General features: G+C 42.9%; 2 protein-coding genes across 4 annotated transcripts in view; one reads left to right on the top strand and one right to left on the bottom strand.

The window, feature by feature from the left end:
• FLRT2 (fibronectin leucine rich transmembrane protein 2) overlaps positions 1–24,843 on the bottom strand; it is a 101,554-nt gene that overhangs the window by 73,766 nt on the left and 2,945 nt on the right. The window lies entirely within an intron of this gene.
• On the top strand, positions 23,460–24,754 carry LOC146401875 (uncharacterized). Its single transcript, XM_084970574.1, has 2 exons — positions 23,460–23,566; positions 23,900–24,754. Exons 1-2 carry the CDS (start codon positions 23,460–23,462, stop codon positions 24,531–24,533), a joined length of 741 nt encoding a protein of 246 aa, XP_084826700.1. The 3' UTR covers positions 24,534–24,754.

The raw sequence follows: 24,843 nt of genomic DNA, 5'->3' as shown, positions 1-24,843 counted from the left end.
ACACACACAAAGGACATACACACTCCAAGAGCAAAACACACTACCAGACTACATGGAGTCTTTAGTCTTATGGTCTGTGCTTAGAACACAGGAAGAGAGAGTTCCTACAAAAGTCAGTGATATCCTTTATTCCCCAAAAAAAAATTCCAGGTCAACTATTTCTACAACCGTCATTTTCCTTCTAATATGAACTAGTGATATGCACAAGTTATTCTGAGAAGTGTCTTTTATGTTCTGTTTTTACTTGTATACTTTCTGGGTCTGTGTAGGGACAGTAACCAGCCCATCTCCTGTTTGAATACCTAGGTACCTTACTAATAATACCTCATCTTCATAATGATATAAACTGAAGGACAAACTCATTTAAGCAAATTTATTCATCAGTTCATTTAATACTTGGTTAAGAGTTGTGGAGCTATTTTAAGATGGATATGATATGAACTCTGCATTCAAGGAATCATCAAGCTAGTAATTGAGTATTTGCAAAACAAAATGTTGATCTATTCTTTTTCAAAGCATTTTTTAAAATGCTTTGAAAAAGAACACTAAGTTAGGTTTTATGATTCCAAATGAATAAGAGGCTCAGTGGGGCTTTTCAGGGGGAGTATCACTTAGGAAACAAGAAGAGTTCACAAAGTCATTTACTCGGTCAGTTATAAATGATAGAGAACTTGTGCTAGTAAAACATCATTTATAACTAAGAGTAATGACTAACACTCAATGAGCACACACCACATGCCAGGCACTGTCCCAAGCACACTGTTCATATTAATTCGTTTAATCCTTCCAACAACTTTATTCAGTAGACATTATCTTCGTGCTCTCGGTGAGAAAACTAAGGGACAGAGAGACAAGTAATATATTTAGGGCCACCAAGTACAAGGAAGAGACGGGATGTCTGAACCCTAAGGAGTGCAGGCTCCAGGACTAGGTGAATCACTTTCTACAACTGCCTCTAAGCATCAGTGCACCCCTGCAGAGCAGAGCATATGCAACATACTGGGCTGAAAATGGATCCTCTCCAAGGAACATGTGTGGTCCCTAGACCAAGCTGCAGCTCTGAACCCGTCTTTAAAGCTACAATATTTTTAGCCATAGAATTTTATCACTAACATTTTAAAATTAATAGAGCACCACTTGAAGGCCAATTTAAAGGAAAAAAAGCAGGGTATTTGGGATATAGGTTAGAGCTCACCAAAAGGTAAGCAAAATACCTAAATTAAGCTCTTACCAATAAAATTACTAAGCCATGCCCACACCCATGTACACATAATTTCCGACAGCCCCGTGGGCATTCTCTTAGAATGCAAATACTGCAGGTGACATCCATACAGTTGTTTCTAGGATGCCAATTAAAAACAACAACAACAACAAAGTAAATGTCCAGGACAGAACTGCCTATTATTGCTTCAATTTAATTTTGAGAGAATCATCTGTATATTCCAGATGTTTTTACGCAAGTACAAAGCATCTATATTCACAAGACTGAACTGATGGACTTAAGAATAAATTTCTTAACTACATGCCTTCTATCTATAGTGTATTAACATTTCACTGCTAGAAAGTTTTTTTAAAAAAGCATACACCTTTCTATTTATTTCTTCCTCTAATTATTTAAAGTGTTATACTCATCACCTTGCTGATGTCTCATAGTTGGGTTTCTCCCCATTTTCTTCTCTCCTTAACAGTCATTCTAAGATTTTAGATAGGAAAGAAATAGTTAGGTTGCTGACCTGTAGCATCTCACAGTAATCTGAGCATATTCTGATGTACAGATTGGTTCATTTCTGAAGGTACAGCAAGCTTATTAGGGACACTACCCCTCTTTGGCCTCTGAGGTCAAGATCAGAATCTACTGTGAAATGTGGTAAGAAAAGTCTTCAATACCTGGTCACTCTTAGACTTTCCCTCTCTCTCTCTCTCCTTCAATAAAGACAGCTTTTACACAAAGAGTAAAATCAAATTTCTGAGTTGCATACCAAGTCTCTAAGGACCAAAATTACATTACGAGAATGATGCCTATCTCCATCAGAAAGGCATTATTAGATGATGTTATAGGTATTTAATCTGCATCAGTGCATTCTTCGGGCGTGATGTATACCCAAGGCGTGAGGGTATGAGAAGCTGACCAGGTACAGAGAACCCCCTCTGACTCCACCGGACAGCAACCCACCTTCAGGAGAAAAGGACCTCAGAGTCAGGTCTTACTTAGCATCCAGTAGTGATGCAGAACTGTTCTTTTAACCGGGCCGAGGTGATGGAAATCTGTAGCAGCAGCTCCCCCCCCCTTTTTTATTTTTTATTTTTATTTTTGTCTTTTTTGCCTTTTCTAGGGCCACTCCCTCGGCATAGGGAGGTTCCCAGGCTTGGGGTCGAATCGGAGCTGTTGCCGTCGGCCTACACCAGAGCCACAGCAACACGGGATTCAAGCCACATCTGCGAGCTACACCACAGCTCACAACAACGCTGGATCCTTAACCCACTGAGCAAGGCCAAGGATCGAACCCGCAACCTCGTGGCTCCTAGTCGGATTCATTAACCACTGCACCACGATGGAAACTCCAAGCAGCTCCCTTTTTAAAAAAAAATTCAGAAAGGATTGGCTGAAGAAACATAACCATTCTTTGATTAGGTTAAATGCCACACTCATATTCACAATGCTGACTGCTTGATCAAAATCAGTGAACTAAAGTTTACAAATAGAAATATCACACTTTTAACACAGAGAGTCTCAGCCTGATTAGGTGGGTTGAATTCATTGTCAGCTCCACTGGAAAGTCAGGATTCAGTTAAGGAAAGAAGTGGAAGATTAGAAATAGGTATTCAAACCACACAGAAGTGGTCTGATAAAACCTCAGCATCTTCCGTATGCCACTGGCGAGCCTTGAAAAAAAAATGAAAACGTGGTACATCCGGGACTGTATTTCTTAGGTGCACTGATATATCAGGAAATGAAGCCCATAATACTTCCACTCTGTAGGAAGGGCGTCTGCACCCTGTAATCGCTCACTGACAAATGTTTGTCTTCCGAAATGCCTTCTTTTGCAAGATGACAGTTTATTAAATCTCCCAGGAAGAACACTAAACTAGTACTTAGAACTCGGGTATTTGGGTCTCCAATAAATACTTTTTGATTGCTGGCTCAATCATGCATCTTTTTTTTAACTTAAGTATATGTGGGGTCTTGCAGAATATAACAAATCCCTCTAATAAGTTCAGCTCTTTGAGGAAGGAAAAAAAAAATGTTTCACCCTTTCTTCTACAGGAGAAGGAAAACAAGAAAGGAGACTTGTCTTCTTGTTCCTGATGAGATTTCCCTTTCAATTAGAACCCTCAAAATTACACTTGAAAATATCTGCCCTACTATTTTTTTTTTCTTTTTTAGGGTCATACCTGCAGCTTACAGAAGTTCCCAGGCTAGGGATCGAATCAGAGCTATAGCTGCTGGCCTACACCACAGCCACAACAATGCCAGATCTGAGCTGTGTCTGTGACCTACACCATAGCTCACAGCAATGCCGGATCCTTAACCCACTGAGTGAGGTCAGGGATTGAACCTGCGTCCTCATGGATGCTAGTCGACTCGTTTCTGCTGAGCTACATCAGGAACTCCCTCCGCCCTACCTCTTAAGCTGATGAATATAAAACTGAATCAATCTATGCTGTCTTTATGGTAGTTAGGACAAGTATGTGAAGCAGATAGGCAGAGCTGTGATAACGCACCCCAAAAGTCATCTGTTACCCTGTGTCTTCAATGGGACCCAAAAGCTCTTTTTCCAAAACTACAATGCTGGACTGCCACCATCACTGACAAAACTTCTTATAATCACCTGTTGGAGGTTAAGCTGAAATCGCCTTCCTTTTTACTTTCTCCCTCAATCTTTCCTTCCTTCCTCCTCCCACACTCCTTTCCGCCACAAATATTGGTTGAATCCCTATGATATCACTGATCAGTGCTGGAATCTGAGGATAAATACATGATTCAGAAGCTGTCATCCCCAGGGGTTCAACGAGCAGAAATGACCCTTCAGGGACCCCAGTGGCAGAGCCCACTGAGGAAAATGAAGAGACAGCTTCATGGGTCTTGGGGAGCATGTGTTCAAAAGTTGGCCACTACTACCTACACTCTCTGCATCCTTCAGAAGATCTTACCATCACATCTTATCTTGACCCCATGTTTTGTGGCCAATAAACCTTCAGCGCTGCACTATCCACTGCATCCTTTTGCCCTGTCTGAATGCTGCCAAGGAGAGCAGGTGTGTATTTCATAATGGTGACCCATGCAGGCACCTGTACAATTTTACCTGAATCAAAAGAAAAGAGCCAACAGGTGAAAGATGGCCGCTTCTCACGATCCCCTGCCTTATTCACTATTTGTGGTGCCTGAAAGTATTAAATTTACCAAAAATAAAAAATCAAAAATCCCATAGTTAAAACTTAATGGGAGCATCCTGGACTGAGCACTGCATCAGAAATGCCACTTCCCCCAACAGTCTAGAGGTCAGGCGGATACATTTTTCAGAGACTTAATGCAGGAGGAGAAGCATCCACCAGATGCAAGACTCATCAGTTACAGCAACGCAGGCCTCCTGGAAGGATTTCTGGAATAGGTCCCTCACATCAAAGATTTCATGATCAGCCATCCAACTGCACCATAAACCGCAAGGTCTTCATGTCTTATCTGCCTACACCAGGAAACTCCACCCCATGGCAGAATCATCAATAGTATCGTTGTCGGACATGGGCTGAGCTCCTAGAGGGAGCTGGAGGGACCATATCTCTCACTGAAGAGGCCTGAGGGACGTTCCTCCATGATCTTCTGACCTTAGTCACTTTGAAGGGCATGACTGGGGCTGCTGGGTCAGTAACACAGGGACATCTTAATGTCTACTGCTTTTCAAAAACTTCAGTGGTACTTGCCATCCCGTTTTTTGAAAAAGCCACATTGTTCATCTTTATTGAACACATAACTGCATCAGGTACTATGCTAAATGCTCTATGTGTATTAGGTTATTTAATCCTCATGGTAACTTTTTAAAGGTTTTAATTTTGCTATTCCCACTGCACAGATGAGAAAAGTGAGGCTTGTATCGATGAAGCACCTTGTCTAGGCAGCAGGGCTGTGAGGCAGTGAAGGCAGCTGCACACCCAAGCAGACAAGGAGCCTAACTCCTAACCACCAATGCTAGGTTCCTAACTTCCAAGAAATTGAAATTTACTGAAACTGCTCAGTCTTAAACAAATGAATCAACTCAAGGTCAAGAAAGTCGAATAATCTGACAGAAATCAGAGGTTTTTTTGGGGGGGTTGGGGGAGACTGCACAAAAACGAGAATTCAGACCTTCTTCTCACCAGCCTGTTGATCTTTTGATTACTCCACACTGCTTATCCAGTCCAATCCAAGGCACCAACTGCTGAAAAGATGATTCTTTGGTACATAGGGACACAAAACAGAAAGGGACATGACCTTCACCATTTCAATCTCCTCTCTGGGACTCTAGGAGGTATTGATAATGGCACATACCCCACCTACTAAGGGAGACAGGAAAGTCATATGATATAACCAAACTGAAAGCTTTAAGAAATAAGAGAAATGTGAATTACAAAAAAAAAAAATACAAAGGATTATGGAAAATGGTTCCCTTCTTCAGGTTTCCATTTCATGCCACACTTTCTCCCTGGTAATAATTACATTAAATCTTTACTTATTCCATTTGGGCCCACTGCAATCTAAAATAAAAGGAAACTTTTAGGGATTTGAAGGCAGAACATACATACGCATCTATCCATGTATATGTACTCACCCAACCATTCCTTCCAGAACTTAGGAAACAGTGGAAATTAGCCAAACACACATAAAACTAACAACATACTAAGATCCTACTATGCATAGTATTTTGCATAACTTACTTCACTTAATCTTTATAGCAACTCTATAAACTATGAATGTCTTCATTTTATACCAGAGGTGGAGATGAAATGTATAATTTGCCCCAAGTTTCACTGTCAGGTAAAAATAGAGTTGGGATTCAAACTCAGACTCAGCTGATTCTCACACTGAGCCACCATGCTGTACTTGACATCCTCTCCACCTGCAGTCATGTTTGGATGTGCCTATGACCGACACTTCCCACTCCTTCCCGCTACACACGACAGGTGGAGGGGACACTGGAGCATCTGCTGCTACCACTTTGGCTCTATAGAGGTAAGTCAGAGAATGACAGGCACAGAGCAAACTGCTCTTTTTAAAAATGAGTTCTCAGGAGGAGTTCCCGTCGTGGCGCAGTGGTTAACAAATCCGACTAGGAACCATGAGGTGGTAGGTTCGATCCCTGGCCTTGCTCAGTGGATTAAGGATCTGGCGTAGCCGTGAGCTGTGGTGTAGGTTGCAGACGCGGCTTGGATCCCGTGTTGCTGTGGCTCTGGCGTAGGCTGGCGGCTACAGCTCTGATTCAACCCCTAGCCTGGGAACCTCCATATGCCATGGGAGCGGCCCTAGAAAAGGCAAAAAGACAAATTAAATAAATAAAATGACTTCTCAATAACTACCCACTGGAGAAGGCTAAGAGTCACTGTGCACAGAAAAGTAGATTCTAGAAGGTGATGTCTGCCAGGGACACACTGTGCTCTTAAACTTCTGCCCCACCTCTGTTTCCGAATTTTTCCACACACTCCCACTCTTTATATATCTCTTCAATTATGGTCGAAAGGTCCTGTTCACCACATCTCACAGATGCCAACTCCCAGTCCCCCGTCAGCACTGTGCTCCACATTTTGAAGAAAGAAAGAAATGGGAGTTGCAGTGTCAGATCCTTTCATCTTCTTCTTAGGGGTCCTGGTGAAAAAGTGGCATCACGCTCACCCAGAGTACCATTAAATAAAATGAGGGGTTTCTCTCAACATTTCATTACTTATAAGTCTATCATTAAGGAAGAACAATCATCTGAATACTCATTACTTCATAAAAATATCTGCTATGTATTTGCCTAGAAATCCCACTAATTATCTAGAAATAAAGAATCTTGAAACAAGAGGGGGGCAGTGACAAGCCAGCTTGTTTTCACACCCGTCATAGAAGGCCAAATTTAGGCTAAACTACCACGATAATGATTCACGTTATTTGAAAAATCACTAATAAAGAAAATGCTACCATGTCGCCATGAAACCCCTGCCAAATTTCCAAACTAGTTTATAGAGGAAGATCAATACTTCCCCACAAAGAAAAGTGTAATCAAAGGTAAGCTCTAATATTGGTTTGTTAAGAGGAAAAAAAAAAATCATGTAAATTCCTTCTTTACCTTCTAACATGTGTTTCCAAACTGCAGACAAGTCTTGACACCGAAATCTAGGCGAAGCTGAAACAACATTGACTTTTTACCAGAAAATAAGTCTGCAAATATAATTGTGCATGGCTGTGGGGTTTGGATATGAAAAACAGCTTCATAACTTGGGGTGACACTAATATCAGGAAGAAAAGGCAAACATATTCATTAGCCAATTCTAATTACATTGGTCATTCATGCTCAGTGAAAGGTGTCCCACAAACCACTCTATTTTCCACAACGTGGTCTGCAATAAAATGACGTGCTTGATTGGCCTTTTTGCTTCCTCTTTGTAACAGCTTTCATTTTGTTGCTTACCTGTTTCCTAAGAGACATTCCCTAGGGTTCTTGAAGAGTTAATGTTCATTCTTAGAAGCTCCTACTTGAGAATTTCAACTAGTGGGAACACTCACAGCCTCGTCCCCACAGAATATATTATGAGCTTTGCTATTTTCACGTTTAGTGACAAGCTGAAATTGAGTCAAAAAATTCTTTTTTTCTGCCTATTGATAAGCCAGACTCCTCTGCAGGCAGTTTTAAGAGCATTCCCTTTGGGTAATTCCTTTCTAATAATCCATGATACCCACTGTTTTTGAGGCTGTAAGACTGTTGGAAAGATTTCTTTTTTTTTTTTTTCCCAGAAAGCAAAGGGATTTTAAGAGTGCTTCAATGGGAAGTATCCTAACTGAAATAAAGTGATGACTATTTCTAAGGTATTGTATCCTCTTTTGGACCCCAGAAATACTGTTATGGAGAATCTGAGGAAGAGGTACCGTGGGCCCACAGAGGGATCCTTTGGGGAAACAGTGACACACTATTATAGAACTGCCTTATCTAGGCAGGAAAAAAATAGCAGAAAAACCACAGCATTCATGTTCTTCCAAGCTGGAGTGCAAAAGGGAAGAGAACTAAAGCTTACGAGTACTCACTGTGTGTCAGGCACCACCTAATCTATTAGTCACAGTGATCCTATGAGATATGAGTTATTTTTCCTTTATTTAAAAATGGAGGAAGTAAACACTAAGATGAAAAAACATGTTCAGGTTACCCTAGCTGGCTGAGGCAGAACCAGATTCAAATTCACCCATCTGGATCCAAATACCACAGCCTTCCCATCTACCCCCATCCCCTGTCCTTACACAGCTCGCTTTTCAAAAGAATACAATTATGGAGATAAGAAAAAGCATGTGATTGTTGTATTTTTCAAAATATCCAGATGCCTTTAAAGATTCCAGCAAGCTGGAGTCTATGGTTTTGCAATATTGCAAGCGTCTCTTTCAGTATAAACTAGCACACCACTAATTTTGGCGATCAAGCCTCAGTTATAAGAATCCAATTCAACATAATCAAGTCTAATGCCTCTGATTATTTTGATTTGCTCTTGCCTAGAGGCCTGGAAAGACTACAGATTTTACAAATATAAACAGAGGGCTCATGATGCTGTTGGAATGTTCTACCTTCCTGTTTTCAAAGCAAGAGTGCACTGCTTTGACAAAGTGTTCCACAGAGGGAACAAAGGAAGCTTCTATTAGATGACAAAATTTGAATACATTAAGAGTTATCTATGCAGACTTTGTTCATTTGAATTTGCTCAAATGATGAGAAGTAGTATATGCAGAGGGAGATACAGACTTTTGCTATATGTATGTATGTAGAGGGAGTTACACACTCACACCAAAAGTGTCAGAAGTAGGTTGTGGTCAGTTCAGTTTAGCTCCTCGAACATTTATTGGGCACAGCCTTTGCCCTAAATGAACTTACATTGGACACAAAGCACCAGGTAACATTTTACACCACAATGAGACTCATATAAAGATAAAAGTAAACTTAATTCAGAAGAGAAGGTTAAGTCTCTTTAGGAAGATAAGAGAAAGCTACAGAAAGAATGACCTTGAGTGTCAGGCTGAGAAGTTGAGACTTGACCTGTGAGTGATGGAAAGTCGTATCATCAGCACAGCAATGAGGAAGAGCAGCCGCCGGGGTGCAGGCCAGTGGGGGAGAGAGGTACTTGGGTTTAACTACAACAGAGCCAAAGTGAACGGGCAAAGAGGACAGAATTTTTAAAAGATGCATAAAACTAGTGTTAGATATAAATGAAGGAAAGGAAGTCATCAAAGATAACTCAAACAAGTGGTCCTAAACAGCATACCACTTTGTTTCATTAAAAAAAAAAAATATGAATTCAACAGAATAGGACTTGCTTAGAATGACTATTCATTATAAAACATACCAACACTGAAGCCCCTGCAGAAAATCCAAGTGAGCTCAGTGCTCAGAGTGGAGAGAGAAGAGCGACCCTGGGTCCCAGGCCACGCTTTGAGAAATGCACGTGGTCCAGGCAGAGCAGGCAGCCATTTCCAGCAAGACCAACACAGGTATGTTTCAGTCTCTTTCCTGTGCCCTGATCACGTCTCAGGTGCAAACAGCAGATGGTAAGTGTTTTTGGTTCCACCCAATTCAGCTAGATCCCACTGTCACAGACAGAAATAACACAGAATTCATTGGAAAGCCAAACAGAGCTGGTGCTTTCACGTGGTCATGGAGCTGACTGGCTGGAGAGCTGCTCACCACGCTGCCACCACACCTGAGCATAAACAACCCCATCAAGGAGCCCATCCAGACTGATCCAACTTTGAAATCATCTTATGCTGCCCCATCCACCGTAATTTCATGACTGATAATGGGCACACAGTGATAAAAGAACATAGCCACGGTCTGCTGCCTCTAGGGAAATGGAAGAATGAAGCAAGGGATCATTTGATTTAGGCAGAATAATATTTATACAGAACCGGGAAGGACAAATAAATGAAGGGCCTTAATTACAATCCCTGGATTCATAAAGCACACCTCGGGTGCATGCAGCAAGGAATGCATCAGCAGAAAGGGTGAAAAGGGAGGGATTGTCAAAAATCAAATTCAGCTGGGTGAAGACTTGCAAGCACTGTGCTCACGTTCACATTAGCAACGTGAAACAGCCCACCTCTGGTTCGTTTTTTCACCCAACGGGGTCTACTGCCTGAGCAATTACATAGATTTAGGAAAGGAGAGTATCTGACCTATTTATAACACAGTCAATTCTCCATCATTTCCAGGCTCTCAGAAGCCTCTCATTCTAGGCTATTATCTGCCCTCTGGCCACTCCATTGTCCATTATCACCTCCACAGGGAAAAAGAGGTGAATCTCAGATAAATGCATTTAACTATTTATTAGTAGTGCTGGTAAAAGGGTAAAGACAAGAAATGGTGCTTTCCAAAAACTGACTCCTTAATCACTAGCTACTTCCCCAGGGACTTTCTTTGGTTCTGAAAACACATTAAAGTTGTCACACTTATTTCCCAATTTACGATATTTTTCTCTCTCTTCCCATTTACCAGAAATACACAAACAGACCCAGGAATTGTTTCCAATCAAAAATGGCTAAGAGCAACAATGACGTCTTAGGGAGTTCTCTCTTAAACCGTCAAGCATGGAAAGCTGGACCACAGGGTGCCCAGCAGACAGTGAACAATGACCCCAGAACTTGATTTTATTATGTATTTATGTATTGGCCACACCCATGACATAATGGAAGTTCCTGGGCCAGGCACTGAATCCCACCTACAGCTGTGACCAATGCCACAGCTGCAGCGGCAACGTCAGGTTCTTAACTCTCTGCACCACAGGAGGACCTTCTCAGAATTTGATTTTAAGGCTTGGAAAAATAAATTTAGAGTGGATTTTGGAAATCACCCAGTGCTCCCTGACCCTATAAAACTAATTAACAGCAGCTACAAAGGTAAAATAAGCAACCTGAGGAATTCTCTACTTCAGTTTCCCTGGGTGTAAAATGGGTTTATTAGCAATATTACTAACCAAGACCTCCTACCAAGGGTTTCTGTGAATACTCAAAGATGATAAAATACATGAACGGCATAAGCAGCACTCTAAGTAGAACTTACCTACAATCAACACAATTACTGTTAATTATTATTACTATTATTACTGATCCCTGGCCTTACTAATACTTGGTGTGACTCAAGAATTAGGAAAGCAGGAGTTCCCGTCATGGCTCAGTGGTTAACGAACCCGACTAGCATCCATGAGGACGTGGGTTCGATCCCTGGCCTTGCCGAGTGGGTTAAGGATCTGGCGTTGCCGTGAGCTGTGGTGTAGGTCACAGATGTGGCTCAGATCCTGTGTTGCTGTGGCTGTGGTGCAGGACAGCAGCTACAGCTCCAACTTGACCCCTAGCCTGGGAACCTCCATATGCCACGGGTGGGGCCCTGAAAAGTAAAAAGAACAGAAAAAAAAAATTAGGAAAGTATATTGTTTCTAAACAGCCCCATAAATTAACCCTATAAGATCCTAAGGGCGGAGTTAGGATCCCCTAGAATTCAAGCAGAGCAGCTGATCAAAAGTCGCCTCAGCTGTTACCCCATGGGTCACGCAAAGTGCCACCAATGTACAGACAGCCCAGAGCGGGCCAAGGGTGGAGGTGGGGACACATCAAATGTGTTCCACCATCTTCCACTCCTTTTAGCCACTGAAAACTCTGCCTAGAAAGGGGAGGAGGGACCAGAGTGTGTTTGTATGTGGGCACACATCCCCCACCTGCAAGCCAGCCCCCTCTGTCCATCAACTGACAATCCAGCAGGAAAGCATCAAGGTGTTAGAATCATTTCTTGGCCACCTTAAAGGCCCTTACTTAAGTCCAGCATCGGTCACCATCATGATGACATTTAAACCACGCAAGTTCAGAATTTACTGTAACCTTCTCCTTGCTGTATTCAATGTGCAAACCCTAAGGACAAGGGTGGATCTGCTTTGTGGAGACTGATTAAGGATCTAGGATTTCTAGTCTTCTTTTCTCCTTTCTGGGGGGCCCTCATTCGTCTCAGAGATCTCCGTCAGGGACTGATGTGCCTAAGATAAAATAAACAAAATGAAAACGAAGAGCACCAAAAAGAAAAAAAAGAGCGCAAATATACAAATGTCACAAGTTCTTTGTTTCGCTCGCTCGCTTTAACTCTGCCAGGAACGATACGGAAAGTGAACACTATGACTTAAATTTCTCATTTTATGGAAACCACATCTGCGTGAACATCTACTTAACTGATGGTCTCACCCGGTGCCAAGACAGATATTTCATCAAGCGAAGTTATGTCTTCTTTAAACAGATCTTCCCGTGTGGCGTGTGAAAGCGCCTGACGTGTGGTTTGGAGAGCTTGATGCTGATCAGAGTTGGGTTAACCAGCAGGCTTTTGCCTGACAAACCTGCTTAGAGGAAGGCAGAGTGGTGCTGGCTGGAGTTTTACCCCATGGGGCAACCAATCTATAGGAAAGAAAAGGTGCTCAAGAGGAAAGAGCCCCTCTCTCCAGATTATGAATCTTCCTGTTTTCCAGGATTGTCCAGCACATTTATGTCCTTATTCATTTGCTTACATTTATGCAGAACCTGGAGCCCTGAGCACATTATTAGCCATGGGGAGATGGGATGACTGAGCCAAGGTTCTTGGAGTCCATTGGGAGAGGACGGACAAGTGAACAGGTGCCTTACAACACAACAGCAACAAGGGACTAACAAAGGGACAAACAAATGGCCATGGAAACCCAGAGAAAGGAATGCTTCATTCTGACTGGGAGGGAATGTGCCATTACTGGGAGTCTTCAGGGAAAAGCATTTGTCAAAGGGAGAGTGAGCAGATGATGGTCTACGTAAGGGGTAAAGAGTACGGCAAAGGCTAAGTATCAAGAAGCCAGGCCTTGCCATCATTGAACATGGTGCGGTGGGGGAGGTATGCTGGAGAAGGATGCCTGAGTGACAGTTTGAGACCCAGGTTGTCATGACACCAAGTGTGAATGGGCTTTATCCAGGGGAGCAGGGAATCCAAGCATCAGGGGACTGGTACTATGGTGTGATTTGCCTTTTGAGGGAATTAACACTGGGGATGCCAAGAATGATATAGCACCATGGTTTCATGGGGACTGATAGACTGTGGGAGAAGCACCCAGGAGGCCATGGCGACCAAGGGTGAAACCAGCCCTGACATCTGGTCCCTCTCCATGTTCTTCTAGAAGAGCTGGGCTAAATGGAGCAATATTTCCTATGTGGCAAAATACAGAGAAAAAATACTTTCAGAGATTAATAAATGACTCTAAACCAGACAAGTATAAAATCACTGAGTGTCTAGGTCAAACGAAATTCTAAAAATGATCAGTTGGTGATCCCTAATCCTGGGAACTTTTGAACACCCTCATTCCCAGGCTTCATCACAGACTTAACAAATCAAGATCTCCAGGCCACAGGCCCAGGAACCTGGATTTATTGCCAGCTTCTCCAGTTACTTCAGATGGATGAGTCAAGTTTGGAAAAGGGCGACTCTGGGTCAATCCATCCGATTTCTTGGTGAGTAGGGAGGAGGTCTCCTCTGAAAGACTATCCCAAATGCTCAGCATAAAACTTAGCATGGTGCCTGGCACATGGTAAAAAAATCAACCTTTGTAAAACCCCCAGTTACAAGCTTGTGACTTGAACGGATGTCTGCCTTGCATTCCTCTGGGACTCAGAGATTATTAGAATTGAGCTTTAAATTCCATTGCTGTCAGCACTATTGGACTTGTTCCTTACCTATTTGGGTAAAAAAAAAAAAAATTATTTTAAATCATTTCCCAAAGAATTTTAATCTCTCCTACATGTTCTAAAGCAGAAAAACAAAGTCTTATTGTTTCATGTTGGGTAGATTGTTCAGAAGCTACTTACTAGGATATTAAGAGCTTGCAAAGTTCACTCTAGTACCTGCTTCTCTCTGCTTCAATAAATATACTGATTAATGCATATATTGATACATGTGTATATTAATCAATGTATGTATTGATTTTATACACATATGTATGTATGTGTGTGTGTATATATATATATATATATATATGGCATATGTATTATGTTATTTTAACAGAAAAAGCCTTTGTGTTTCTGAACTTGGAAGTTGAGGGTATCTAACATCTTGTTAAATACAACTTTCCTTCATCAATTTACAGACTCAGCATGTCAAAAAAAAATAAAAGAGAGAAACAAACCTCAGGTGTTGAGTAGAATGCAAAAAATATACTAGGGGTACAAGCAATCAAAATAATAAATGAAAATGAACCCAGTATTGTGTATTTCGACCAGTGCTTCTGAGTGCTGTTCAGAAGTGTGTGACAAAGAAGCAGTAAGACGCTCCCTAACTTCAATGAACTGAAAATGCCTTTCTGAAAGAAGTACTGCCACACAGAAATGATAACCCAAGAGCATCGTTTTCTGATTTGAACATCTATTCTTATACAAGCAAGGCCTGATCATTCTATAAGCACAGAAGCAGCATTACAGAAATGTAACAACAATTTACATGTTAATCTTCTACAATGAAATATTTTCTTGACTCTGCCAAGAATCACGTGTGAGATGAATTGTGTGAAGCAAGTGCTTAAAATTCACCCTGATAAAAATCTCTGTAGCTCGGCAGAGACATCATAACCACAGCTCACTATGTCCAGTGGCACTGTCCAGACATGGGATTTGCTGCAAGTGGCAGGTGCTGTCCCCGTGGAAGGGTGCACAGATCTGAGTAGGGGTGGTGGTGTGTGTGTTTGGGGGGGGCAAGGCTCTGTTTTCCATGACCGAAAAAACTACAAGTTAGGCAGGATCCAGCTGACACCACCTTCTGATTCCCCAAATTGAGATGAGTCCTCTCTTCTGTCCTCTGTCCCTTCTCTCTGTGCCCTCTCACACCAAGGGCCCACACTAAACCCCACTACTCCTCACTCCACCACTGCGTGGGGTGCCCAGTTCCTCTGGTGGCCTCTTCATGCTTGGGTATGTGCATGAATAACAAAATGTCATTTTTTTCGGAAGAGGCTGTATCTTGTTAGTGAACAGGATCAAGGGGTCAAAAGCCTTCTTTGGGATTCCAGAGAAATGCGAAGGTATTTGTAGATGGGGAGAGTAACATAATGAAATCATTATCATTTCAGAGAGAGAAGGCTCTGCAGTCAGCATTTATTAAACCTCTACTGTGTGCCAGACAGGCAGACGTTTTAAGTAATTATCTCAATCCTCAGAAGAACAGCTCTGTGAGTAGAATTTCCTCCCCATTTTTCAACTTGAGGAGGCAAAGACTACAAGACATTTTAAAGTGTGCCCAAGTTTACAAAACTAGCAAGTGACAGAGCCAGCATCAAAACCCAAGACCATCTCTCTTCAAACGCAAAGCTCTTTTCATTAATACTATGTATTCCTGGCCCAGTCATCAGGGCTGACTGCACTGTCTTCCATCACTTATGAAACTGCCATGCAGGGAGTTCCTGCTGTGGCACAGTGGGTTAAGAATCCAACTGCAGTTGGTCAGGTCACTGCGGAGACATGGGTTCTATCTCCAGCCCCGCATACTGGGTTAAAGGACCTGGCATTGCAGCAGCTGTGTAAGTAGGTCGCAGCTGCGGTTCTGATTCCATCCACGGCCTGGGAACTTCCATATGCCTTGCGTGCAGCTGTTAAAAAAAGAAAAGAAAAAGAATAGCAACTGCCATGAGGTTAGGACTTCTGTCTTCTCTCTCCTCCCCAGCCTGGGTGGGCTCAGCAGGGGGAGCCTGCCTCACCTCTGTTTGCCTCCTTGGTCTTCCTCCATGTGTGGTACCTGGTAATCGGTCAAAATATCTCCTGAATGAATGAAAAAGCTCATCATCTGCTGGATGCCTTCTGCCTCTACAAGAACAATATCTCCTTCATGAGTACAAAAGTATAGCTGCCTCCTAGTCCATTCACACAAAAGCAGAGTCACCTCGTAGCAATGTGCGTTTTTAACTATTTAGAGCTTCCCTAACACCTATTTGGAAAAGAAACTTTCCAATTAAAAATAAGTTGGGTTATCTCATCACTCTATTCAACTGGGGACATAAGGCCTGTATTTGCAGCACCTAGCAGAAGGCTACAGCTGTACTCCCATGCCACAGTATCTAAGACAGATATATTTGCATGTTTCAAAGATGCACACAAACATATACTAAGTCTCTACATTTCTATCTACAGAGTCTTCTCATTTTGTTAGCAGAACTCTTTGGGATAGTTGCCAACATTCTCTTTCTCAAATATTATATCATTCAGCACTGCCGGAACAAAACGTATTCAGATTAATTTCTCCGAACGATGAAAGTAATTTGTCATGTAAAAATATAGTTCTGACTGGGTCAGTCTGCTGTACAGTAGAAACTGACAGAACACTGTCAACCATGATGGAAAAAATAAAATCATTAATGAAAACATACAGCTCTGTGGCCTGATCCTTTACACTGTACCATTAACATACCAAACAGCTTTAAATTTTCTTTTTTAACACGGGCAAAGAGTAAATACAGAATTGAAAAGAATAACCATACATTCAAATCACTGATAGGAAGATTCTCTTCTGATCAAAAAGCAGGACCCAAATATCTGTTTTATAAATACACACTTCACGTATGCATATGCATACATCAAGTAACTTTAAAACAATTAAAAATTAATCTTTACAATGGGCCTATGTGTACACAAATCAGGGAAGTGAAATAAATGTGCTCACTCTCAGAACATTTAAAATTAGAAGTAGCTCAGGTTCGACAACCACAAAAATACAACTGAACAAACCATGGAAAAATAAGTTGTCAAGAACTGTTCCAGGGAGTACCCCTGTGGCTCAGTGGGTTAAGATCCAGTGTTGTCACTGCTGTGGTTCAGATTCCATCCTTGGCCCAGGAATGAATGAGGAATGAATGAAATCCTGTAGGTGTGACTTTGGCCTGAGGTACAGCCAAAAAAAAAAAAAAAAAAACTGTTCCACAAGGGTTTTGTGACACTAATGAGTCAAAATAAGGCCGAGATTTGGCAATTATGTTGTTTCTTAATAAATGAGGCCATTTATTGGTAACGGGCTCAGGAGGTTCCCAAACTACTGAGAAGATAGACTTTTGCACTGACCTGCATTATTGTGCAAAATGAAAAGTCTGAAAAATCATCACAGAGTCTAGTAATGACTGTGTTTTTGCAAAAGGTTAACGTGGCTGGCTAAGGTAGAAAAGCCAGCCAAAAAGAAACAACCTGACTTCAGGGAACTCAGGGAACATTGATGGTTTTCCTCCCGAATGATCCTCCGTGGAACGATTTGTGATAAATTCTGTTTCCAACATCAAGGCAAACCAAACCACGAAGAAAGGAAGGTGTGGCCCCTTGCACCCAATTCACCTAATCAGAATACCTGCATGAACACAGAGCCAACCTACACAAAAAGAGATAATGCACCAGTCAATGAGGGGGGGAAGTGACGCAGAGCCACAGACACTTTACTGGTTGGGTGGTAACCCAGGGCACCTACGAAAAGCAAAAGCTCCTGGAGGGCAGGACGCTGTGTTTGGTTACCCTTCTCTTTATATAAAACTGAGACGTATCCTGGCACATGACAGTCCTGCAGTGATAAATGTTATCAATTTGAATAATGCCTCTGTATGGGAATAGAAGACTGAATTGTTATCAAGGTATTTTCACACACATTCATCTTATCTGACCCCACGACAACCCTGTTGAACTCTGCACAGAGGAAATTAAGTCTCCAGAAGATGGAGTAATTTGTCCAAGGTCATCAGTGTAGAAGGGAGGGTGCTGACATGAGAATGTAGGGTTTCTTTACAAAAATACATCTTTTCTTCCCTCCAAAACAACTTCATTCTCAACCCATTTCTCATTCCCCATCACCGAACAGTCCCAAATCACAGTCTGTCTCATAAAATTACCCTCATTGTAACTGGCAGAAATGCATTTAGTAAAACGTGGGTGAGAGAGTGAAATGCTATCAATGCTAAATATTTACAAGATTTCAATACTTTTTATTTTTTATTAAAGTATAGTTGATTTATAGTGTTCTATCAATGTCTTCTGTACAGCATGGTGACCCGGTCACCCAGTGACCCCCCGACACACACGCACATGTATATATTCTTTTTTTTTACATCATCTCCCATTATATTCTAAGAGATGGGATGTGGTTTCCCATGCTATACATTAGAACCCCATTGCTTACCCATTCTAAATGTTACAGTTTACATCTGCCAACCCCAAACTCCCCGTTCATCTCATTCCTCCCCTCACCTCCCACGTGGTAACCACACGTCTGTTCTCTATGTCTGTGAATCTGTTTCTGTTTTGTAGATGGGTTCATTTGGGCCATATTTTAGATTTCAGTGTTTTAATGGTTTTAATTTTAAAAATCTGACTCTGATCGTTTTGGGTGAATCTGCAAAGAAGGAAACTTCTAAACTGTATCAGAATTTGCCATCTGGGTAAATAAAATGTCATGTTCATTACTTTCTCCAAAGCCAGGTGGTTTAAAGGAGGACTCGGTGCAGGCTCAGGTAGGCTTCGACTTGTTTCTGGCTCCCGTTACCCACTGAGAAGCGAGGTGAGTGTGGCTTTCTCAGAAGGCTCAGCTCACCTAAGAGGCCCTTGTGAGGAATGAATGAAATCCTGTAGGTGAGACTTAGGACACTTAAAGGACGAGGGGCATGAATGAGGGAGATGAACTTGTTTTAACATCAATGGCCTCCCAGAGGCCCTTGATGCCCAATGCTCATCCACTCTACTCCCCCAAACTTCACCTCCCCTTTATCTTCTATCTCCATGGAATATGACAAGTCCCTGCAGTATTTCCTTCTTCAAAATATTTGAGTCCAAGCTCTGGAGCAAAAGGGGAGAGGAGACGATCGCAGAGGCTATTTTGGCCCTGGATTTTCAAGAAAGAGACACCCACAGGCAGCTGGGCGAAGAGTGACACCAGCACGTGGGCCTATTTAGGGACTGACAGGAGTCTAATGTTTTCCATTCAGCCACATGACCTCTGTTGACTTCCACGGACCCTCTATTTGTGAACCAATTTTAGGAGCTGCTGTTCTTTTACTCCCTGTGGAAAAGGTTTCAATGTTCTGAGGCCTAAAAGCATCGATGAACTTGGAGACCTGATATTTTTTGGTGGGTTTCAATCCAAAAGCCCTCAGGTTCTTAAAAGGGTCAGATGGAAGATTCTTTTATCGGTGTCTTGAAAGCTCTAATAAAGGGAACTGAAATATAACAGGTGACCTGTGAACTGAGGGGAAGAGCGAACCTTTTGCCAAGCTTCTTGCACATTTCCCTTAAAGACAACCTGGAAAGAAAGGGAGAAAAACTGCCCAGTTCTAATGAGCGAGGAATGGGTAAGAACACCGAAGATTTATTTTGTGAATGCTACCAAAAAATGGCTGAGGTCTTCAAGCACTGAACTGCAGAGAAAAAAACTGGGTGCCCTTTTTGAGTATCTGCAGAACAACTGATTGGTGTTTAAGAATCATGAATGTGGCCTTTTGACTTCCCAAATTATACAAGGATATTTTCTTTGACCTTCCCTTATGACGGATCCCTAAAAAAAAAAAAAAACGACACGGCTTTGTGCAGGCAACACATGGTGCTCTAGACCTCTGCAGAAACACATCCCACATTAAATTAAGTTAAAGGTGGTATTTGAAAAATAAATAAATAACGGAGTTCCAATTCACTGCAAATGGTACAGGAGGCCAGTAAGTGGGAAGCCTGCAAGAGAAGGCCTTCTTTTAGAAAGATGTTTTACAGGACTTTTTCTGCATCATTAACTCCTCTGGAATCCTGAACAGAACATGATGAATTTTCCTAAAAAAGTAGCTACTGTTTAATTTTGAATCACTTCAAAGAGCCACAGCAGAAGGAATCAAAGAAAACCAAAAAGACCAGTAGATGCAAAATTCACCAAGGAAAGAAAAAAAAACCATGAAGGTTCTAACAGATTTTGACCCTGTACTGAAAATACCACTGATTATTTTGCTAATACAGTGTTTTACTGTTCCATGTGACTGAAGTAAGTCTCTGTATTCATCGGAACACAGGATATTTTTATTACAATATTTGTGTCATAGCCCTTTAAAAAGAAACATATTGAAAACCTTGAAAAGGATCTCTGTCTTAAAATGGTCCTTGATGTGTATGTGAGTGTGTGTGGTTTACTACAAACAGATATTTAATTGGAGGTCACATGCTGAAAGGAGTAAAATGATAATCCCATCTTCAACATGTACTTTTAGAAGAAAACTATAATTTTTTTAAAAAGCAAAGCAATTTGGAGGGTGGGGAAAAGTAGGAACGTTGGGATATTATAAGAGTTGTATAACTTTAATAATAATAGTAATAATTGGTCTTTTAAAATGTCTTTGGTATAAAACCTGCCCAAGGGAAAAGAAAGAAAGCCTTCTAAAAATTCTATATCCCCAAATACCAGGAGATCAAAAACCATCTGGAAAATGTCAGATAGTGGTATCCGCCCACCTAGCAAAGTCAGTAAACTTTGTCTTCAATTACCATTTAGGATAATCGACTCAAATGGAAATTTCGATTTGAAAACGCTCAGAAGACAAAGCTGGATTAGGAATCAGATTTTAAAAGTCTCCTTAAGAGACCATCTGTTTAAAGATACCCCTCTCAGATCCCTCCTCACCCTTGATCTGTACCATAAGTTCACAGTAGAAGCACAGCTGAATTTAAAGACATATATGCACAGCTACTATGAAGTCTCATTCCCCACATATATGTTCTGGGCATGTCTCGAGTTTCCCTTGTTAGGTAGCACATCAGGGCAATAAAACTTCACTTACATCCAGCAGTATTGTGAGTCTCAAAACATCAGTCTACTTGACTGTACAATCCTTTCATTGGCAGTGGATCGCACTGGTGTTTTATTTATGCTGGATCATATTGTAGATGCTACATGGAATAAGCATTTAGTAGCCTATTAGCCTGTAACATTTTTATTACCACTGTTAAATATCATTACCCATGCTGAAGTCTGTATTAGAAAAAATCAAGTTCGAAAATCTAAATATTCAGAAAGAACTACAGTGCTGTTGGGGTTCCCTTCCACACATATAATGTGTAGATGCTCATGAGAAGAAAGAAAAACAATGTGCTCACTTCTCACAGACAGAGGTCACTAATGGCCTGAATTTGAATCACTGTGGCAGAAACCTCAACGTGAGTAAAGTAATCCAGTGAAAAATGAACTTGAATTGAAATTAAAGATACCAAAAGACAGTTATCCAGAAAGGTCTGACCTGAAGAGAAAGAAAATTACATCACCTTGACCTTTTTTCAATCTTCTAAACAGAGCCAAACCGAGGGCTGCCCATCACCCTTGCTGTTTTTCAACTTGAGACAGTGTGGATCGCAGAAGTGGCCATTCCTCCTTGTAGAGCACAAAGCTGAAGAGTCAGACTAGATCAAATGTTCACACTGGGTCTCTACAGAAGAAGGCTTCTGCACTTGTACATACTTGAGACTTCTTGAAACCGCAGCTTCAAACTGGGAAGATATAAGGTTGCCTTCGGGAGATAGGTCTAAATCCTAAATCAAACTCTCCAGCAGGCCAGAATATAAATGTAACGGGTATCAGAGGAGGTTCAAATTAGATCCAGGCGGTCAAAGTCAAACTTGGATAAGATCACATCATCTGAAACCTAGCATACAGGAAAAACCCCTGCCTGCTCTGGGGACCACAAGGCAGCCCAGCACGGTGTCACTTGGGAATTTATTTTCTTCTGTTAAAAGCATCCCTTGGAATTTCTAAAACTGCAATGAAACTACTGAAGTATTAAGACATGGGCATTAAAAAAAAAAAAAAAAGCATTCCGTCTATGCTAGGTTTCTAATAGGTCTGCTACAGTACAGCTAGCTCAATTCCTTTTACAATTTCTTGTACCTACTGCCAGAGACATAGAATAATGTTTGAAATTTCATCTTCCAACCTCCTCCAGTCACAGATATTTGCAACTCAACATGACAGTATGGTGTTGCACTGTCACCAGAGATTATTAAAAATCCATAAATGGTTTAACCCTATCCTGTTATGGGGCTTCTGCTGCGGGGAGGAAGAAAAGTTGCATTGGAGGGACTAGTGACATTGTGAGGGGAAAAAAAGCAACTTTTCAAGGTATGCATATTATCCAAAGATTGAGTCTCATCTAATATGGTGGCCTGTGGATCTTATGTATCTGGTGCATGTTGCTCAGGGATTTAAAAAAAAAAAAAAAAAAAAAAAGTCCGGTTCTGACACTTCAGATACTGACCTAAAATTTTACATTCATACTGCAACAATCAAATACAATTCCTGGACAAATGCCAACCTGTTTCTATTTACCTCAAAATGTTTAGGGGATTCTTTCATTGGTGATTTAATAAGGTCAAACCGCTTAAATCCACAGACAATATTGGCACCGATATGGAGGGTAGCCTTCATATTAGCTTTTGGCTGGGAGAAGTTAGACATAATAAATTTAGCAATAAGCCTGTGAGCCAGTGGACGTGCCCCAAAGCTCCCTGACCCTATGTGATTAAAGAGTCTCCCAGTGGAGTGGGGAGCAATAGCTCCCATTTAGAAGAGGCTTTGCATAGCAAATGCAGCATGTTAAGAAATCTAATCAGCACCTTGCACTCCTGCGCAAGCATTTACACGGATTTGTGCCTAGCACTTGATTAGCTTACTGTAAGCTTTACAAGAGATTCCCTCCACTAAAATTAATCAAAGGCTCTTCGAGGCTGATTTCCATTTATAAGAGAAGGCACGATGAGTTTCCAAGTGAATAAATAATGATCATAATAAAGATGATAGAGCAGCAAACGTTGAGCTGCTTAGAAACTCAAATCCGACTGGGGGGAAGGGAACGTTGGGGAGTTGGGGCTGGAATCCTTTTGCTCTGGAGCGAAAAGCAGGAGCTATTTTACCAGCGTAAGAAAGCCTGCTGTTCAGGAAACCTGACTGTCTTCTCTTGGCTGTGCCTGCCTCGGTGCACACACAAGACCACTCACTGCCCCCCCCCCCCAAAATAACCGTGCGCTAGGCCACGGAGAAAAACTGGCTTCTCAGCAACACCACTAACCCCCACAATTACACAGACATACATACACAGGCAAATGGTCACTGCAAATTCACGCCACCAATGGTTAACACTTTCCAGCTCACTCCTCAATCAAAATGACTCCTAAAGTTCCCATTTTATGACGCCAGAAGGTGAATGGAAGGGGTGGGGGGAGGGCTCCGGGGATGTTAAAAAAGGGAAAGGATAAATTTTCCCTTTTGTTTGAAATGTTCACAACTCCCCTCCCCATCTGCTTTCCTGCACCAGCTAAACTGAGTGGGCGAAAGAGTGGGTTCGTATCATTTTTTTTTTTTTTTAAAGATACTAAATAAGGGTGAGAGAGCGGAAGGGTGAAGGTGGGAATGAGTGAAATCTAGGTATTATTCCCCTTGACTGAAGAATACTAAAAGCTACTGAATAAACAGTCAAAATTTCCTGAGAGCTACAAGAGGAGGCACCAGCTGGGGCCGAGGGTTCTCACCCATTCCCGGGGGAGATGCGCCTCCCTGCACAGCTGCCCACCCGGCGCACAGACGCGCCTCGGATCCCCTAACGATACCATAGATCTCCCTGTGCTAGACGCCCTTCCGCGGGATCTTGAACTTCGCCTCCCTCTTACTTTCAGCGGGATCGGGCGAGCGTCCGGAAAGGCTCTGGGAGGGAGCAGGAGCCCAGCAGAGGAGCAGAGAAGGAGAGGGTTGGGGGTGCGAGTTACCTGCGAAGGTTCTCGAGGTCTCCTTCGAGCCCTGGCGGTAAGCCCTCTCAGCGCCGCGTCCTCCCCCAGATCCAAACTTTTGCTCGGTCCTCCGGGTGGTGGCGGCGGGGACGGTGGCTGCTGCCGGAGCCCGGGCCTGTCGCCCGCAGCGTCGGGGCGCAGGGGAGCGGAGGCCGGAGCCTCAGAGCGGCACGCGCCTCCCCGCAGCCGGCCGGCGCCCGGGCGCCCCGCTCGCCTAGCTCGCTCTCTCCTTCCTCCCCTACTGAGCCGCGGCATCGTCTTCCCCCTTCCTCCGCCACCTCCGCCTCCAGGGCTCGGGCATGCCACTTCCTCGCGGCTCCGGCCGCCGCGGCCCCCGCCTCCTCTCCTCCTCTGCCTCCCCCTCTCCGCCTCCACTGAGCCCACGAGTCCCGAAAGAAGGCTGGCGGGCGGGGAAGGCGGCGGAAAGCAGCCCCGCGGTGCCGGGGCCCCTCGGAGACGGAGGACCCCGGGGGGCTGCGAGAGAGCCGGGCGGGCGCGACTCCGACGCCTGTGCGCCAACTGAGCGGAGCCGGGCTTGGGGCGCTGCGCGGGGTACGCGGGGGCGGCCGCGGGGCTCTCTCCAAGTGCAGAGCCCGCCCAGCGTGGGTCCGGAGGCGGCTCCGACTTCACTGCTGCCTCAGTCCAACCCGGCCGGGCTAATGTAGACGCCGCGGCTCCCACCCCACCCTCCTGACACCCCCAGGAGGTGTTTACAGTAATGAATTCGCGGGATCGCCTCCGCCGCTCCCGCGCTCCTTCTCTGCCTCCGTCCCACCCGCTCTGGCGCGCTCCCCTCCTCGAGTCCTCTTTCTCTCCCTCCCTCCCCTACTCCC

The sequence above is a fragment of the Sus scrofa genome, chromosome 7, assembly GCF_054392235.1.
Source record: "Sus scrofa isolate SSC_HxYL_T2T_F1_AM1 chromosome 7, Sscrofa_HxYL_maternal_Yorkshire_Landrace_v2.0, whole genome shotgun sequence".
Taxonomy (NCBI): domain Eukaryota; kingdom Metazoa; phylum Chordata; class Mammalia; order Artiodactyla; family Suidae; genus Sus; species Sus scrofa.
The sequence above is the reverse complement of the archived record's forward strand: the minus strand, read 5'-3'. Positions and strand labels throughout refer to the sequence as shown.